General features: G+C 43.3%; 1 protein-coding gene across 1 annotated transcript in view; it reads left to right on the top strand.

Moving 5' to 3' along the window:
- TRAP1 (TNF receptor associated protein 1) overlaps positions 1 to 19,500 on the top strand; it is an 83,170-nt gene that overhangs the window by 25,325 nt on the left and 38,345 nt on the right. Inside the window, exons 3-5 of the mRNA XM_049902894.1 lie at positions 455 to 537; positions 1,764 to 1,904; positions 15,385 to 15,456. Of these exons, the coding sequence (XP_049758851.1) occupies positions 455 to 537; positions 1,764 to 1,904; positions 15,385 to 15,456 (296 nt within the window). The remainder of the gene's footprint in view (positions 1 to 454; positions 538 to 1,763; positions 1,905 to 15,384; positions 15,457 to 19,500) is intronic.

The following is a 19,500-nucleotide window of genomic DNA, read 5'->3' as shown; positions in this document are numbered from 1 at the left end:
AACAGAATCTTTGACATTTGGGTTAAGAAAAAAAGTGAGGGTTTTTGTTTTTAAATAAATTAATTTGGAAACCACTTTTTGAAGAATCTGATGTTTGGTCTGGTTGTTAGTGCCAGCCTGATTCTCGTGATCGGGTAGTTTAGGAAATAAGGGCCCAGACAGTCCACCTGAGGCACCCCAAGGCATTTTTGGCATCTTAGGAGGCTCCTGTTGTGTTTTGTTCTACCACATATGCCCCTTTCCTCTGAAGCCCCGTGATTTTTCTGCTCCCAAGACGTCCTTATCTAGGATTCTCTGGAGATTTTATTTCTGCTCACTTCTTTCTTTATAGTCATTTTTTTCAAAAGTATTTAAAATTCATAACCTTAAAAGCTCTTTTGAATGTTGTGTGGCATATTCCTTCACAAAAGTAGAAATTGAACTTTATTGGCTTGTGTCTGTGATTAATTACCAGGTTTCATTTCCAAGCATGAGTTCCAGGCTGAGACAAAGAAGCTTCTGGACATTGTTGCTCGTTCCTTGTATTCTGAAAAAGAGGTATGGTACCTGCCAATCACATCCAGGGGTCCAGTGCCAACAGGGTTTCTTTCTCTTGACAAAATTGTTCTTATGCTGTTCTGAGGATATGTCAGCTAGCATATTAGCTGTGAGAACACATTAAACACTGGGCAGGGCCCGATCTCAGCTGCCAGCAAGAGTTGTTTTTCCCCCACCAAAATCTGTTCCCAGTTTCATGGTTAAATCTTTGGGCCAGATAGACTCTGGGAATTAATTGACTTTTGTTGATAATTTTAAAAATCCCCCAAATATTGATACGCAGCTCTGCTGAGAGCCATTTCTGTGACATGTGAAAGCCCCATTGCAGGCATGTCCAGAGGCCCGTGTTCACTCCCACGTTACCTGGCATAATCACCCAAAAGCTTGCGGGGTCCTGGGGGCTGGAGGAAGAAGCAGCCCTGCCCTATATGGATGGGGTAGAGCAATGAGGAGTGACAACGGAACTTTCTGAGGAGACTGAAGATCTTCTAGGGGTGACAGAACACGAAAAGGGTAGAGGAGAGTCAACGGGGCACCATTGTTCATGCTTGTTGTTGCTGGAAAGCAAGGAAGAACTTTGAAGAAGGGTAAAGCACAGTGTTACAAAGCAAAAAGGAACTTTTCGGGAAATATATCCAGGTTTGACACTGTTAAATACTGTGCTCAAGTATCTCTCTGACCAACCAGTTCTATTTTCTGGGGGTCATATCACCCCAGTCTCTCCCTCTGACCCGTGTACTGTAGCTCACTTAAAGCAGAAGGCTTGTTTGAGGCAAAGGTGCTTTCAGACACTGATAAGATAATCAAGCACTGCGTATGAGTCTGGTTTTCGATGATCCCACAAGATTAAATGAAGCCAGTGGCTCTTTTTCGTGGAGTAGGAGACACTCCTGTGAAAGATTTGGGAAAAAATGGCCTCTCACAGGTTTCTTCTTAAATTTTGGGTTAACTTAACAGATTTGAACATGCAAATTCAGGCTTGGTTTTCCAAAAGGATCAATAGGAATTGATTTACTACGTAAAATATTTGTATCAGGGAGAAGCTAGAGGCCCCACAGAAGCAGGATGTCTGCGTCTGGTCAGTCGGAGAACCTTTGTGTTTGGAGAACTGAGTGTTCCGTCGCAGTTCCGCTCAGACTCCTGACAGTTATTGCAAATGCAGCAAACCAGTAGCCAGTGCAGTGTTGATGTCCATAATTCTCAGTGCCCTGATTTCCTCCCCACAGGTGTTTATCCGGGAGCTGATCTCAAACAGCAGTGATGCCTTGGAGAAACTGAGACACAAGCTGGTGTGTGAAGGCCAGACGCTGCCGGAGATGGAGATCCACCTGCAGACCGACACTGAGAAGGGCACCATCACCATCCAGGTAGCCCCTCCATATCCAGACTGTGCAGAACCCTCTGCCTACCTGCCTCCTGACGATGCCAGTGCCACTCACGGTGCAACTGGGCCTGGGAACAGATGGGCAGGGACCCGGCTTCACACATGAGCACAGAAGGGATGGGTCTGCCTTTTAGCTTTTTCTGGAGACTCCACGTAAAACGGAGGCTGTCTTTATTTTTATAATGACTTTTGTTTTATTTTACTATAAAAGTAACACTTAATCGTTATAGAAAATTTGGAAACCACAGGTAAGCAAAAAAGAAGAAAATTAAAAGTCACCCCATCATCTAGAAGATAACTGTTGTTAACGTACTAGGATATGTCCGTTTAGGTTTTTGTTTGTGTGCGTATGTTTACATATCTAAACATATTTTAAACCATGTATTGTTTTTATTTTTACTGTGCCTTAAGTGAAAGTTTAGAAATCAAATCAGTCTCTCATACAAAAATTTATCTACACCTTGCTATGTACTCCTAGTTGCTCTCTCCCTGATGAATCAGCACACTCCCTTCTTTCCACCCTGTATTCCCTGGGTCCATTCAGCCATCTTCTGTCCCCCTCTGCCTTCTCATCTTCCCTCCAGACAGGAGCTGCCCGCATAGTCTCACGTGTCTACTTGAGCCAAGAAGCTCACTCCTCACCAGTATCATTTTCTATCTTATAGTCCAGTCCAATCCCTATCTGAAGAGTTGGCTTTGGGAATGATTCCAGGCTAACAGAAGGTCTGGGGACCATGACCTCTAGAGTCCTTCTAGTCTCAGTCAGACCATTAAGTCTGGTCTTTTTATGAGAATGGGAGTTCTGCATCCCACTGCTCTCCTGCTCCCTCAGGGATTTTCTGTTGTGTTCCTGTCAGGGCAGTGATCGGTTATAGCCAGGCACCATCTAGTTCTTCTGGTCTCAGGCTGATGTAGTCTCTGGTTTATGTGGCCCTTTCTGTCTCTTGGGCTCATAATTGCCTTGTGTCCTTGGTGTTCTTCATTTTCCTTTGATCCAGGTGGGTTGAGACCAATTGATGCGTTTTAGATGGCCGCTTGCTAGCGTTTAAGACCCTATGTGCCACTCTCCAAAGTGGGATGCAGAATGTTTTCTTGATAGATTTTATTATGCCAATTGACCTAGATGTCCCCTGAAACCATGGTCCCCAGACCTCCACTCCTGCTACTCTGGCCTTCGAAGTGTTCCGTTTGTTCAGGAAACTGCTTTTGGTTTAGTCCAGTTGTGCTGACCTTTCTGGTATTGTGTGCTGTCTTTGCTTTCACCTAAAATAGTTCTTGTCTACTATCTAATTAGTGAATACCCCTCTCCCTCCTTCCCTCCCCACCCTCATAACCATCAAAGAATGTTTTCTTCTGTGTTTAGACTATTCCTTGAGTTCTTACAATAGTGGTCTCATACAATATTTGTCCTTTTGCAACTGACTAATTTCACTCAGCATAATGCCTTCCAGATTCCTCCATGTTATGAAATGTTTCACGGACTCATCATTGTTCTTTATCAATGCGTAGTATTCCATTGTGAGAATATACTGTAATTTATCCACTTATCCATGGATGGGCACCTTGATTGGCTCCATCTTTTTGCTGTTGCAAACAGCTGCAGTGAAAATGGGTGTGCATGTATCTGTTTGTGTAAAGGCTCTTCTTTCTCTAGGATGTATTCCAAGGAGTGGGATTGCTGGATCATATGGTAGTTCTATATCTAGCTTTTTGAGGGAGCACCAAATTGATTTCCAAAGTGGTTGTACCATTTTACATTCCCACCAGCGGTGTATAAGTGTTTCAATCTCTCCACAACCTCTCCAACATTTATTATTTTCTGTTTTTTTGGATTAATGCTAGCCTTCTTGGAGTGACATGGTATCTCATTATAGTTTTGATTTGCATTTCTCTAATGGCCATGAGCATTTCCCCATGTATCTGTTAGCTGCCTGAATTTCTAATTTGGTGAAATGCTGGTTCATGTCCTTTGCTCATTTTTTAATTGGGTTATTTGTCTTTTTGTAGTTGAGTTTTTGCAGTATCATGTAGATTTTAGAGATCAGGCGCTGATCAGAAATGTCGTAGCTAAAAACTTTTTCCCAGTTTGTAGGTAATCTTTTTACTCTTTTGGTGAAGTCTTTGGGTGAGCGTAGGTGTTTGATTTTTAGGAGCTCCCAGTTATCTAGTTTCTCTTCTGGTGTTTGTGCATTGTTAGTCATGTTGCATATATCGTTTATACCGTATTTTAGGGCTCCTAGCGTTGTCCCTGTTTTGTCTTCCATGATCTTTATCGTTTTAGATTTTATATTTAGGTCTTTGATCCATTTTGAACTAGTTTTTGTGCATGGTGTGAGGTACAGGTCTTGTTTCATTTTTTGGCAGATAGATATCCAATTATGCCAGCAACGTTTGTTAAAGAGACTATCTTTTCCCCATTTAACTGACTTTGGGCCTTTGTCAAATATCAGCTGCTCATAGGTGGATGGATTTATGTCTGGATTCTCCATTGTGTTCCACTGGTCTGTGTATCTGTTATTGTACCAGTACCAGGCTGTATTGACTACGGTGGTGGTATAATAAGTTCTAAAATCAGATAGTGTGAGGCCTCCCACTTTGTTCTTTTTCAGTAATGCTTCACTTATCTGGGGCCTCTTTCCCTTCCGTATGAAGTAGGTGATTTGTTTCTCTATCTCATTAAAAAACATAGGAATTTGGATCAGAATTGCATTGTATCTATGGATCACTTTTGGTAGAATAGACATTTTTACGATGTTGAGTCTTCCTGTCTGTGAGCAAGGTATGTTTTTCCACTTACGTAGGTCTCTTTTGGTTTCTTGCAGTCGTGTCTTGTAGTTTCCTTTGTATAGGTCTTCTACGTCTCTGGTAAGATTTATTCCTAAGTATTTTATCTTCTTGGGGGCTACTGTAAGTGGTGTTGATTTGGTGATTTCCTCTTCAATGTTCTTTTTGTTGGTGTAGAGGAATCCAACTGATTTTTGTACATTTATCTTGTAACCAGATACTCTGCTGAACTCTTCTATTAGTTTCAGTAGTTTTCTTGAGGATTCTTCAGGGTTTTCTGTATATAAGATCATATCATCTGCCAATAGAGATATTCTTACTTTTCCTTACCAATCTGGATGCTCTTTATTTCTTTATCTAGCCTAATTGCTCTGGCTAGGACCTCCAGGCCAGTGTTGAATAAGAGTGGTGATAAAGGCCATCCTTGTCTGTTTCTCCTTCTTAAGGGGAATGCTTTCAGTCTTTGTCCATTTAGGATGATGTTGGCTGTTGGCTTTGTATAAATGCCCTTGGTTTTGTTGAGGAATTTTCCTTCTATTCCTGTTTGGCAAGAATTTTTACCATGAATGGGTGTTGGACTTTCTGAAATGCCTTTTCTGCGTCAATTGATAAGATATGTGGTTGTTGTCTTTTGTTTTATTTATATGATGGATTCCATTGATTGTTTTTCTAATTTTGAACCATCCCTGCATACCTGGTATGAATCCCACTTGGTCATGGTGAATTATTTTTTCGATATGTTGAATTCTATCGGTTAGAATTTTGTTGAGGATTTTTGCAGCTAAGTTCATGAGGGATATAGTTTTGTGATTTTCTTGTGGTGTCTTTACCTGGTTTTGGTATCAGGGATATGCTGGCTTCATAGAATGAGTTTGGGAGTATTCCATCCATTTTTATGCTAAAATACCTTTAGTAGTAGTGGTGTTAACTCTTCTCTGAAAGTTTTATAGAACTCTCCAGTGACGCCATCAGGCCCATGGCTTTTTTTTTTATTGAGAGGTTTTTAGTTAACTTTTCAATCTCTTCTTTTGTTACGGGTTTATTTAATTGTTCTACCTCTGTGTTAGTTTAGGTAGGTAGTGTGTTTCTAGAAATTGATTCATTTCTTCTACCCAAAAACCCTAAAACCCAGTGCCGTCGAGTCAATTCCAACTCATAGCGACCCTATAGGACAGAGTAGAACTGCCCCGTAGAGCTTCCAAGGAGTGCCTGGCGGATTTGAACTGCTGACCCTGGGGTTAGCAGCTGTAGCACTTAACCACTACGCCACCAGGGTTTCCCCATTTCTTCTAGGTTTTCAAATTTGTTAGAGTACAGTTTTTCATAGTAATCTGTTATGATTCTTTTGATTTCAGCTGGGTCTGTTGTGGTGTCGCCCATCTCATTTCTTATTTGGGTTATTTGTTTCATCTCCTGTTTTTCTTTTGTCAGTTTGGCTAATGGTTTATTGTTTTTTTCAAAGAACCGGCTTTTGGTCTTGTTAACTCCTTCAACTCTTTTTCTGTTCTCTGTTTCATTTAATTCAGCTCTTAATTTTTTTTATTTGCTTTCTTCTGGTGCCTGAGGGTTTCTTTTATCACGCTCTATTTGCTCAAGTTGTAGGGATAATTCTTTGATTTTGGCCCTTTCTTCTTTTTGGATGTGTGCATTTATTGATATAAATTGACCTCAGAGCACTGCTTTCTCTGTGTCCCAAAGGTTCTGATAGGAAGCGTTTTCATTCTCATTGGATTCTCTGAATTTCTTTATTTCATCCTTAATGTCTTCCATAACCCAGTCTTTTTTGAGCAGAGTATTGTTCAGTTTCCAAGTGTTTGATTTCTTTTCCCTGCTTTTTCTGTTATTCATTTCCACTTTTATGGCCTTATGGTCAGAGAAGATGCTTTGTAATATTTCAACGTTTTAGATTCTGGTAATGCTTGCTTTCTGACCTAATATGTGGTCTCTTCTAGGGAATGTTCCATGTGCACTAGAAAAGAAAGTATACTTGACTGCTGTTGGGTGGAGTGTTCTGTATATGTCTGTGAGGTCCAGTTGGTTGATTGTGGCATTTAGATCTTCCGTGTCTTTATTGAGCTGCCTTCTGGATGTCCTGTCCTTCAACGAACGTGATATGTTAAAGGCTCTTACTGTTTTTGTGGAGCTGTCTGTCTCATTTTTCAGTGCTGTTAGAGTTTGTTGCATGTGTCTTGAATCCCTGTCATTGGCTTCATAAATATTTAATGTGGTTATATCTTCCTGTTATATTGTCTCTTTAATCATTATATAGTGTCATTCCTTATCTTTTGTGGTAGATTTAACTTTAAACTCTATTTTGTCAGAAATTAATATTGCCGCTCCTGCTGTTTTTTGGTTGTTGTTTGCTTGATCTGTTTTTTTCCATCCTTGTGAGTTTTAGTTTGTGTCTTTAAGTGTAAGGTGTGTCTCTTGTAGGCAGCATATAGGTGGATCGTGTTTTTTTAATCCATTCTGACAGTCTGTGTGTCTTTATTGTTGCATGTAGTCCATTTACATTCAGCGTCGTTATGGATAGGTATGAGTTTAGTGCTGCCATTTTGGTTTTTTTTTTGTGTGTGTTTTTGACAGTTTCTTTTTTCCACTTAATTTTTTGTTCTGCATAGTTTATCTTCATATGTTGTCTTTTCCTCTTATTCGTTGTTGTTGATTTGTTTTTGCTGAGTCTTTGTGTTTTTCTTGTATTATATTTTGATACGTAGAATCGTTATTCTTGTTTGTGGTTACCTTAATATCTACCTCTATTTTTCTAAGTTTAAGCCTAACTTTTATTTCTTTATATCGCCTTGACTTCCTCTCCGTATGAAAGATGTATGACTACATTTTTTAGTCCCTGTTTATTGTTTTAATTTTGTCATCTTTTATATAATGACGTCGCTTTTTCCCTGTTTTGAGGGTTTTTCTGGTCTTGATTTACTTTTGTGATTTCCCTATCTGGGTTGACGTCTGCTTGATCTGTCCTGTGTTCTAGTCTTGGGTTGATATCCAATATTGATTTTTTAACCAGAGAACTCCCTTTATTATTTCTTGTAGTTTTGGTTTGGTTTTTACAAATCCCTTAAACATCTGTTTATCTGTAAATATGCTAATTTCGCCTTCATATTTGAGAGACAGTTTTGCTGGATATGATCCTTGGCTGGCAGTTTTTTTCTTCAGTGTTTTATATAGGTCATCCCATTGTCTTCTTGCCTGCACACTTCCTGCTGAGTAGTCCGAGTTTATTCTGATTGACTCTCCTTTGTAGGTGACTTTTCGTTTATCCCTAGCCTCTCTTAGAAACCCTGGTGACGTAGTGGTTAAGTGCTATGTCTGCTAACCAAAGGGTTGGCAGTTCGAATCCACCAGGCGCTCCTTGGAAACTCTATGGGGCAGTTCTACTCTGTCCTATAGAGTCGCTATGAGCTGGAATCAACTCGATGGCACTGGGTTTTGGGTCTCTTAGAATTCTCTATTTATCTTTGGTTTGACAAGATTGATTATAATATGTTTTGGTGACTTTTTTTATAATTGTGCTTGAAGTGAAAGTTTACAAATCAAGTCAGTCTCTCACACAAAAACCCATATACACCTTGCTACATACTCCCAATTACTCTCCCCCTAATTTTTTTTTTTTTAATGAGACAGCTCTCTCCCTCCCTCGACTCTCTCTTTTCGTGTCCGTTTTGCCAGCTTCTAACCCGCGCTACCCTCTGATCTCCCCTCCAGGCAGGAGATGCCAACATAGTCTCCAGTGTCCACCTGATCCAAGAAGCTCACTCCTCACCAGCATCCCTCTCCAACCCATTGTCCAGTCCAATCCATGTCTGAAGAGTTGGCTTTGGGAATGGTTCCTGTCCTGGGCCAACAGAAGATCTGGAGGCCATGACCACCGGGGTCCTTCTAGTCTCAGTCAGACCCTCAAGTCTGGTCTTTTTATGAGAATTTGGGGTCTGCATCCCACTGCTCTCCTGCTCCCTCAAGGGTTCTCTGTTGTATTCCCTGTCAGGGCAGTCATTGGTTGTAGCCGGCCACCATCTAGTTCTTCTGGTCTCAGGATGATGTAGTCTCTGGTTCATGGGGCCTTTTCTGTCTCTTGGGCTCGTAATTATCTTGTGTTCTTGGTGTTCTTCATTCTCCTTTGGTCCAGGTGGGTTGAGACTCATTGACGCATCTTAGATAGCTGCTTTCAAACATTTAAGACTCCAGATGCCACTCTTCAAAGTGGGATGCAGAATGTTGTCTTTATAGATTTTATTATGCCAATTGACTTAGATATCCCCTGAAACCATGGTCCCCAAACCCCCACCCCTGTTACACTGGCCTTCGAAGCATTCAGTTCATTCAGGAAGCTTGTTTGCTTTTGGTTTAGTCCAGTTGTGCTTACCTCCCCTGTATTGTGTCTTGTCTTTCCCGTCACCTAAAGTAGTTCTTATCTACTAATTAGGGAATATACTTCTCCCACCTTCTCTCCCTCTCGCCTCTCACAACCACAAAAGAATGTTTTTCTCTCAGTTTAAACTGTTTCTCAAGTTCTTATAATAGTGATCTTATACAGTATTTGTCCTTTTGCAACGGACTAATTTCAGTGAGCATAATGCCTTCCAGATTGCTCCGTGTTATGAAATGTTTCACAGATTCCTCACTGTTCTTTATGGATGCGTAGTATTCCACTGTGTGAATATACCATATTTTATTTATGCATTCATCTGTTGATGGGCACCTTGGTTGCCTCCATCTTTTTCTATTGTAAACAGTGCTCTTCCATCTTTTTCTATTGTAAACAGTGCTGCAGTAAACATGGGTGTGCCTGTATCTGTTCGTGTAAAGGCTCTTATTTCTCTAGGATATATTCCGAGGAGTGGGATTGCTGGATCATATGGTAGTTCTATTTCTAGCTTTTTAAGGAAGCGCCAAATCGATTTCCAAAGTTGTTGTACCATTTTATATTCCCACCAGGAGTATATAAGTGTTCCAGTCTCTCCACAGCCTCTCCAACATTTATTTTTTTGTGTTTTTTGGATTAATGCCAGCCTTGTTGGAGTGAGATAAAATCTCACTGTAGTTTTGATCTGCATTTCTCTAGTGGCTAATGATCGTGAACATTTCTTATGTACTTGTTAGCTACCTGAACGTCTTCTTTAGTGAAGTGTCTATTCATATCTTTTGCCCATTTTTTAATTGGGTTATTTGTCTTTTTTTAGTTGAGTTTTTGCAGTATCATGTAGATTTTAGAGATCAGGTGCTGATCACAGGAATGTCATAGCTAAAAACTTTTTCCCACTCTGTAGGTAATCTTTTTACTCTTTTGGTGAAGTCTTTGGATGAGCATAGGTGTTTGATTTTTAGGAGCTTCCAGTTATCTAGTTTTTCTTCAACATTCTTAATAATGTTTTGTATACTGTTTATGCCATGTTTTAGGGCTCCTAATGTTGTCCCTATTTTTTCTTCCATGATTTTTATTGTTTTAGATTTTATTTGTCGGTCTTTGATCCATTTTGAGCTCGTTTTTGTGCATGGAGTGAGGTACGGGTCTTGTTTCATTTTTTTTTTACAGGTGGATATCCAGTTACGCCAGCACCGTTCGTTAAAAAGACTGTCTTTTCCCCATTTAACTGTTTTGGGGCCTTTGTCAAATATCAACTGCTCATATGTGGATGGATTTATGTCTGGATTCTCAATTCTGCTCCATTGGTCCATGTATCTGTTGTTGTACCAGTACCAGGCTGTTTTGACTACTGTGGTGGTATAATAGGTTCTAAAATCAGGTAAAGTAAGGCCTCCTACTTTGTTCTTCTTTTTCAGTAATGCCTTATTTATCCAGGGCTTCTTTCCCTTCCATATGAAATTGGTGATTTGTTTCTCCACCTCATTAAAGAATGTTGCTGGGATTTGGATTGGAATTGCATTAAATGTATAGATCGCTTTTAGTAGTTGGTGACTTTCTTTTGAGATCTGCTTTATTGGGGGCTTGATGAGCATCTTTCACGATATCAGAGAAGTTTTCTGCCCACGAATCTTCAACAATTCTCTGTATTTTCTGTTATCTCACCCTGTTCTGGTAATTTCTCTTGGTAGAGTCCCATGTGATTCTTAGGGTTTCTTATAAAAAATTTTCTTAGTTTCTTTAAATTCTTTTATCTCATTTTCCTTTGAATGTATTGATCCATGTGTTTAATCTTCAGTCTCGCTAGTTCTGCCTTCCATTTCCTCAGTTGTCCTCATCTGACTTTCTATTGAGTTGTCTATTTCTGTAATTTTATTGTTAATCTTCTCAATTTCTGATTGCTGTCTCTCTGTGGATTCTTGCAGCCTATTAAATTTTTCATTATGTTCTTGAATAACCTTTTTAACTTCTTCGGCTGTTTTATCTGTGTGTTCCTTGCTTTGTTCTGCATTTTGCCTGATCTCGTTCCTGATCTCTTGAAGAGTTCTGTGTATTAATCTTTTGTATGCTACATCTGGTCATTCCAGTAATACTTCTTCCTCCAGAAGATTCCTGATTCTTTTTTTGAGAGGTTGTTGATGCAATCGTCGTCTGCTTTATGTGTTTTGATATTGACTGTTGTCTCTGAGCCATTTATAAATTATTGTATTAGTTTATTTTATGTTTTGCTTACTGTATCCTAGCTTCTTGTTTTGATATGCCCAAGTGGGCTGCTGGAGTGAGCTAACTTGATTATTTTCACTTTTGAAACTCTAACAACCTGTCACAAGATGGCGAGAGCTGTTATCAGGTATATGAGCCTGGGAGTCCATTTACTTTTTTTGTATGGGTTCGGCTCGGGTGTCCAGGTAGTTGGTCATCAAGTGTGTGGTACAGGCTTTGTCCTACAGTCTTAGAGGGGCAGGGGTGATTAGTGTAGGCACAGGTATCTGGTTGCAGCAGGGGGGTCATGCTTTGAACAAGGCAGGGGGCTGACAACCGTCACCCGAGTGTCTTTGACGAAATCACATCCCTGTTCCCTAGAGTGCACAGGTAGATGGGTTTTGCAGCCAGACCATGGGCACCTAGTACTTTTGGATGTAAGGACTGGGAGGCACCTCTTATCCTTGAACCCCTGTTGTGGGTAGCTAGATTACGTGGATGGAGCCACCAGTCCTCAGGCCCCTGATATGGGTAGGTGAGGTCCCTGTTTCATAGGCAAAGTGATGTTAAACATCAGAAATCCACCTCTCCACTGCATAGTTGAAACAGTTGAAGCCAGATCTCAAGCACACGCACTGGCTGCCAACAAGAGCCTAATCTCCTGAAATGGGCCCACATACGTCCATTCAGGGGTAAAGGGTATTCAAAGTCCGTGGGCTGTTTGAGCCTGGACAGGAACCACTTCTGTCTTGAGCTTCCCAGCTTAGTGGAGCTGGCAGATTATCTTTTCCCCCAATTGTGAATTTACTCCTTCTTCAAGGTCCGAGGAATGGCTCAGGGCATGTAGCAGGACTTATCGCAGGCTCAGGAAAATCAACAGCCACTGATAGCAGGTTGGCGGCTGAGGGTGCAGTAAAATAAATGCAAGTACTTAGCTTTTGCCGAGTGCTCCATCCTTCTCTGGTTCTCGAGGTGTGAGTAAACTGTGCGGTTTGCTGTCTCTCCCTGAGAAAACCATATCCCGAACGCTGCCACCAGCCCCGCCACGGTCACTCCAGGGGATCGCGCCTGAAGGGTTCTGGTTCCCACTGAGTCAGGTCTGGCAACTCCTTGCCGCTTCTAAACTGTCTCTCCCTCACCCTGCCTCTCAGTCCAACCTCCCATCTTTGCCTTTGATGTTCAGGACTCCTAACTTGTCATATATATTATAATCATTTCACTTGTTTTTTCACGTCGTTGTTGTAAGAGAGATCACTGGAAGCATCTGACTACTCCTCCATCTCGGCCCCGCCTCGTATGTATCATTTTTTAATGTACTGTTCATATTTTAAACTGTAGTTGTGTGCCACATAATGTCTGTTCAAAAACATCCCACCACATGTACGTCTATGGTCCCATGAGGTTTTTTTTTTTTAAAAAAAGGGAAAGCAGGTCTTCCTTTGTTTATTATTTCCCTGTAATGGTTTTAAAGACCCCAACCCCCAGAGTGGATGAGCAGCAGGGCTCGAGGGCACATCCCAATTCCAGCAGCACCACCTCCTTCTCCATTCCCGCCTCAGGTGGTGGAGTTGGCCTGGAGTACTTGCAGGCTCCTGGCTCCTCCTCGCATGCACACAACCACTCCCTGCCTGGCCCCCACAGCCACCTCTCTGTGTCCCCGTATGCCCCTGGCCCAGTGTGGCCAGCAGCCACATACCTGCCAAGGCAGGCCTCCTGTATCCAGTGGATACAGCTCTTGGGGTTTGTCTATTGGGCTCCCCTAGGGTTTTAATATAAAAGGCTTTACGGGAGTTGGTTCATAACTATGGATCGTGTGGGGACTGCCTGTATATAACATGGTGTTCATACAACGTCCAAGTCGTGCAGTATCCTATGTCATAGAATGTATCGTGGACAGTAAGCAACATGTGACTGTATGCTTTTCTTTCTTATAGAGGCTGTTTCCACACATTTGTAAATATTCTGTGCCAGTGTTTTTAAGAGCAGCTCACTGTGTGGATTAACAGTCTTGATTTAGATGAAGCAGTGTTTTGGGTTGCTGTTCTAGCCTTTTGAAAACTGTATGGTCAGAAAGGTAGAAAGGCAAGAGGGGCCCGTCCAGCCATGGCCATGAGGGGCATCATGGTCCCGAGATGGCTGTGTCAGGACCTGCCACCCCAGGGGTGCGGTATGTTTGGGGGTGTCATCTCTGCAGCGAGGTGGAGGAGTGCAGCTCAGTGGGGCCTTTGTGGGCAAGGGTCCTGCCTGGCGTGTTGGCTCCAAGGCTGTGCTGGGCACTTGAGAGAAGGAGGGCCTGGGAGTTACCTGGAACCTTAGTCCAGACTCAGGGGACATTATCTGTGTGGCTGTACTTCTCAACTCCATTCTGTCATTTCATCTCTGTCTGTCCTTAAGTGCCGGCATCACAGGGTCTTAACTATTGTAGCTTTATGCATCACAGGAAGTCTTAGTATTAGCTAGTATACGTTTTTCAACTTTGTTCTTTTTGAAAACGTTTTTTAAATATCCTAGGTTCCTTATCATTTCCGTATACATTTTAGAATCAGCTTGTTGTTATTTATAAAACCTGCTGAGATTTAAATTTAGGCTTAGGTCAATTTGGGAAGAAATCTAAGCGAGTCGAATGTGAATATGGGAACTGTTGACTGTTTTCTCCCTTTGTCAGCCCAGCACTAACCACCTTAAGGTTCTATTGAAATCTGGAAGGTGCTAATGTAACACTGTACTATAAATTATACCTAATGACTAATATCAACAAGAAGTTAATTCTAAGCAGCTTAATTGTAACTGTTACATGTTTCCCAGTAAACAGATCCGGCAGGGTGCTGGGCTGTTGCCACCAGTACTTAGGAGGAATTAACAAAGACCTTACCCTGTGTTGAATCCTGGGCTCAGCCATGTGATGTGGGCAGTGCAATTCCCTTGGGATGTGGTTTGCAGGGCTGGGGCGGTGGCAGGTTCCCACCAGATGATGTCCATTCCCCATAAAAAAAAAAATTTTTTCCCCCCATGCGTGGGCTAAATGGTTAAGGTCTTCACCTGGCATGGGTCTGTGGGTCCCACACAGGCTCAGAGTTGCATCATGTGACCAGCCCTACTCTGTCGCTGCCTTCTCAAGTGGAGCGGCTGATGGGACAGCATCGCCATCCTGGTCCTGGCAGGCACCATGGCACCCGTGGGCTGTCCTTGAGGGGAGTGTTTAGAAACGATGTACTGGAAGAAGGCCAAAAACTGCTTCCGAGTGCTTTGTCCCCAAGTTCATAAAGCGATGGAAGCTTGGTAGTAGCAAATGCCTGGCTTCAGGATGAGTGGGTCGCAGCCGCGTCACAGTGATTGAGAAGCAGGGACTCCGAGTAGGCATCTGCCAGGCTTTCACAGGAGCAGGGGTGCAGCTGGTTGTTGAAGATTCTAGGATCCATGTAAGTGCTCCCACTGCTCAGGGTGGTGCTGGGAAGCCAGGTGTCCCTGTGCAGTCACGCTTCTTAAAACGTGTGCCTCCACTGTTGGCATTCTCTTACCTCAGACTGTTCTGGATTGTTAGAGCCACCGAAGGAGAAGCCGGGATAAGATGCACACAAGGCCATGTTTTTATGTACTGTATTTTAGGTGAAAGTTTACAGGACAAATTAGTTTCTTATTAGAAAAGTAAACACAGGTTGTTTTGTGACATTGGTTGCAATCCCTTCAATATGTCAGTACTCTCCCTCTTACCCTTTCCACCCCGGGTTTCCCGTGTCCATTAGTCCAGTTTTTCTGCCCCTTCCTCCTTGTCGTCTTGGCATTTGAGCAGGTGTTGCCCATTGGTCACATATATCTGATTGAACTAAGAAGCATGTTCCTCACGTGTGGTATTGTTTGTTTTATAGGCCTATCTAATCTTTGGCTGAAAGGTGGGCTTTAGGAGTGGCTTCATTTCTTGAGTTAGCATACCTGGGGCCATAGTCCTTGGGACGATTTTTAATAAAGAAAGCTCCTCTGCTACCCTTTTGGTTTTCTCTCGTGAGCCTGAGTCGATGTGACTACAGGTGATCTTTCTGATGAGTGTGTAGAGGGGGCTTACTGGCCCATGGTTTGGCACTTAGAGTCTCTCTCTCCTCAGGACACTGGCATCGGGATGACACAAGAAGAGCTGGTGTCCAACCTGGGAACAATCGCCAGATCGGGGTCAAAGGTGAGCACCGGCTGCCCCCACTGCCTCTTCCTGTTTGGTTGATGTGTAGTTGCTGCCACTCGTGGGGCGGGAGTCCTGAGGTGCTAGATGTGAAAGCCAGGAACAAGTGACCAGGTGCCTACTGCCTGTCGGTGTTGTGGGAATGTTCTGTGGTGTGATTTAATTTTATTGTTGCAGTGACCTCTGCAGTAGATGCTGTTAATGCTCCCATTGTGTAGACAACGAGACTGAAATAAGCACTTTGCCCATAGCAAGATGTCAGTGGACCCTCGTCTCAAAGCCTATCAGCCCAAGTCCTGGCATGGCTTCCTGCCTCGTGATGCAGGTCTTCCGATACCTCTCTTAGCACTTCTGTAAGCTGTGCAGGCTTAGGGCAAGGAGGGCCTTTCTCCCCCAGACAGCACTGGGCCGTGTCTGTACTTGGATGGTTCTTGTCAGAACCACCTTGTGGAGGCAAACAGTCATGAGGAGTGTGGCTTCAGAGCCGTGGTGGGAGACACATGTGGTGATTGACATGTCCTCCTCGCCAGCGTGTCTGCGCGAGCCCAAGACAGAGGCTGGTGGCCCTTGGCTACCTTCACACGTCTTGGTGACAAAATGCTTTCCTGTTGGTTTGAGTGATACCTAAAATGGCACTTTATGTCAACTACTTTAAGGTAGCCTAGTTGTTGGTCCAAAGTGATTTACAGGAATGCCTGCCTTTGAAAACTACTTAACCACGGTTAATTCTTTTTTTTCCTCTTTAAGTTTTTGCTGTGTTTCCAGCAAGGATAGCCACTAGCCACATGTGGCTGTGTAAATTTAAATTAATTAAAATTAACTTTTAAAATGTAGCTCCTCAGGTGCACTAGCCACATTTCAAGTGCTCATGTAGTTGATGCTACCATATTGGACAGCACAGATAGAGAACACATCCATCGTCACAGAAAGTTCTCTGGGACAGCCTGGCCACAGCAGTGAGCGTGTGTGCTTCACTTAATCTTTAATCCTGGGAGCTTTGGTCATGTTGGATTGTAATGGTTAAGTGCCTTATGATACTACAATAGAGCATATACTGTCTTTGCACGAAGCTTAGAATCTAGGAGACATCATGGAGAAGACAAATTTAGAAGTCTTCTCTCTTCCTGCCCTCTGAAAAAAATAGGGTAGGTTTCTAAGGAGAAGAGGGATGGACACAAGAAAGCTGGAGCAGACCTGGAGCCGGGCCAGAAAGCACATTTTCAGCTGTCTGAGGCCCCAGCTGCTTAGTTCTCCAAGACATCCTGGGTACAGGCAGTAAAGGAGACCAACGCTTGGTTAACTGATCATCTTTTAAAAGTCTACAATGAATTATATTAATGACTCTCTTTCGTCAGTAAGTCCTAGTTCCTGAAGATTTTCTCCCGTGTTTTCTTCTCAAAGCTTTATAGTTTTACGTTTTGCATTTAAATCTATGGTCCATTTTGAGTTTGTTTTCATGTAAGGTGTGAGGTTTAGGCCAAGGGTCACGTCTTTGCCTGTGGATGTCCAGTGTCTTCTGCACTGTTTATTAAAAAGACTCCTTCCATTGAATTGTTTTTGCACCTTTGTCAAAAGCCAGTTGGCCATGTGTGTGCAGGGCTATTTCTCGGTTCCCTTGTTTTGCTCCATTGATATGTGTGTGTCTTTCCCTCACCAACATGACACAACCTTGAGTCTGTACCTACATAGTAAATCTTGAAAACAGGTGGAGTGATTCCTCTGTATTTTTTCTTACTTTATTTTTTATTTCACTATTGTTTTAGGTATTCTAGCTCTTTGCTTTTCCATATAAATATTGGAATAATCTTGCCTATATATATTTAAAAAGAAAAAAAACACCTGCCAAGATTTTGGTAAGAATTGCATTAACCCTATATATTAATTTGGGGAGAATTGACATCTTTACTCTGTTGAGTCTTCCAGTCCATGAACATGGTATGACTCTTTAACAGAACTATGTCTACATTTGTCTGTGACTGCTACTGATATTTATGTAAGTACATGTGTATTTTATACTGTAGAGAGGCACCTGGTTGTAGTGGAGAAAGCCTGGGCCTTCTCATCTAGCATGTGGAGTAATGGTACCTGTCTCTTAGGATTATGAGGAATAAATAAAGAAGACGACTAAAGCACTGTCTTAGTCACCTACTGCTGCTGTAACAGAAGTACCACAGTGGGTGGCTTTAAATAACAGGGATTTATGGTCTTAGTTTTGGAGGCGAGATGGCTGAATCAGGGCACTGGTTCTAGGGGAGGTCCTCCCTTGTCAATAGTCCCAGGAGTTCCTTGGCATTCTTTTGCTATTAGGTGGGTCTTGACGTGGTGTCTGTCTTCCCCCATGTGTGTCTCTGTGTCCATTCTGCTCTTTTTATAACTCAGAAGTGATGAGGTTTAGGACCCACTTTACTCTGGTATGACCTCATTAATACAACAAAGAAGACCCCTATTTCCAAGCAGGGTCACATTGACAGGCACCAAACCAAAATCCGTTGCCGTCAAGTCGATTCCAACCCATAATGACCCTATAGGACCTAGTACAGCTGCTCCCATATGGTTTCCTAGGCTGCAGTCTTTACAGAAGCAGACTGCCACATCTTTCTCCCATGGAGCGGCTGATGGGTTCAAACTGCTGACCTTTCAGTTAGCAGCTGAGCACTTAACCACGGGTTCCATGTTGACAGGCACAGGGGTTAGGATTTCAACACACATTTTTGGGGACACAGTTCATACCAAGCACCTAACCTAGGGGCATGCAGTAGGTGCTGCAGCTGTTATTGTACACGCCGGTGGCTGATGTTTAATTTTCGTGCTTCTCTATGATACTCAGTTCCCATTTTCAGTCATCAACTCTGGCTGTGTGGAGTTCCCTCACCTGTGTGTCACTGGCCATTTAAGTAATTTCCAGCTTTTCATATTATCAGTAATGTTGCTATGAGATTCTTTGGACATGCCACATCTGTTTAATCTTTTGTGTTACTTCTTACACTATATCTATAGGATTCAGATTCTTAGAACAAAGGCCCTGGAATGTTTTTGTGGAAGGGAGGACAGCCTTACCTCAGGAATCTTCAGCCTGGGCTCCATCAGGGCCCTTCTTCCTCCTTGTTTTCTTGTTCCTTTTACTTTCTTTTGCCTGTGCTCATTCCCGGGTATCCCCCTTTCCTTGGGGGAGCCCTAGTTGCTCCCCACTCAGTGCCCCAGATAAGGTGTGTTCTCTGGGTGGTGTTCAAATGCATTATCCCCAAGCAGCCCTTGCTTTCATCCTTCTCTCCTGGCTGGAACACCAGGCAGAGTGGAGCTAGCCATCTCCCCTTACTTCTGGCCCTGACCCAGCTTGCGATTCAGTGTCAACCCTGGCCCCTCTGTACCCTTCTTTCTCTAGCTCAGTGGGGTGATCTCAGAGGGTGGAATGATGGAGAGGACAGAGGAGGGGAAGGAGAAGGGCCCAGGCAGCAGGGAGGAGGCTGGCCAGGACGGGGACGGTGGCTGCCCTTTGCTCAGTAGGAGCTCCAGTACAGGGTTCTGCCTCTGCTAGCTCAGCCTCAGGAGGCTGCTCCCCGTCCCCCTTCATCTACCTCAGTGTCTTCTTCCCAGGAGGGGGATGTCTTCTTCCCATGAGGGGGACTGTGAGCACAGCCAGCTTTCCCAAAGGGGCTGTTCTAGAGCTCTCATGAGTCCTGCCGTGGACCTAGGTGCTGTTAGAGTATCACGGTGGACCCTGCAGGGGCATGCGGTGATAGGGCAGGGGGTCCGCATGGGTCTGCATGGCCCCACACAGCACTCCTCTGCTGCTTCGACCCCGCCCTGCTGTGCTCCCTCCCACTGAGTGCTACGTGTCCACGCCAGCCCAGAGGCTGCTGCCCCTTTGCTTTCCCACCCCCGGCACGTGTGACCCAGGCCTGCACCTGCTTTACTTGCAGTTGATCAGGCAGAGCTGCGGCATTGTGAACCAAACCCACACTGCTCCCCTGCTGCCCAGCTGGGTGGCCTTGGGCAAGTCACGTGACCTCTCTGACAGGCTCTTTACAGTGGGATATTTGCCTG

The sequence above is a fragment of the Elephas maximus genome, chromosome 12 (assembly GCF_024166365.1).
Source record: "Elephas maximus indicus isolate mEleMax1 chromosome 12, mEleMax1 primary haplotype, whole genome shotgun sequence".
Classification (NCBI taxonomy): domain Eukaryota; kingdom Metazoa; phylum Chordata; class Mammalia; order Proboscidea; family Elephantidae; genus Elephas; species Elephas maximus.
The sequence above is the reverse complement of the archived record's forward strand: the minus strand, read 5'-3'. Positions and strand labels throughout refer to the sequence as shown.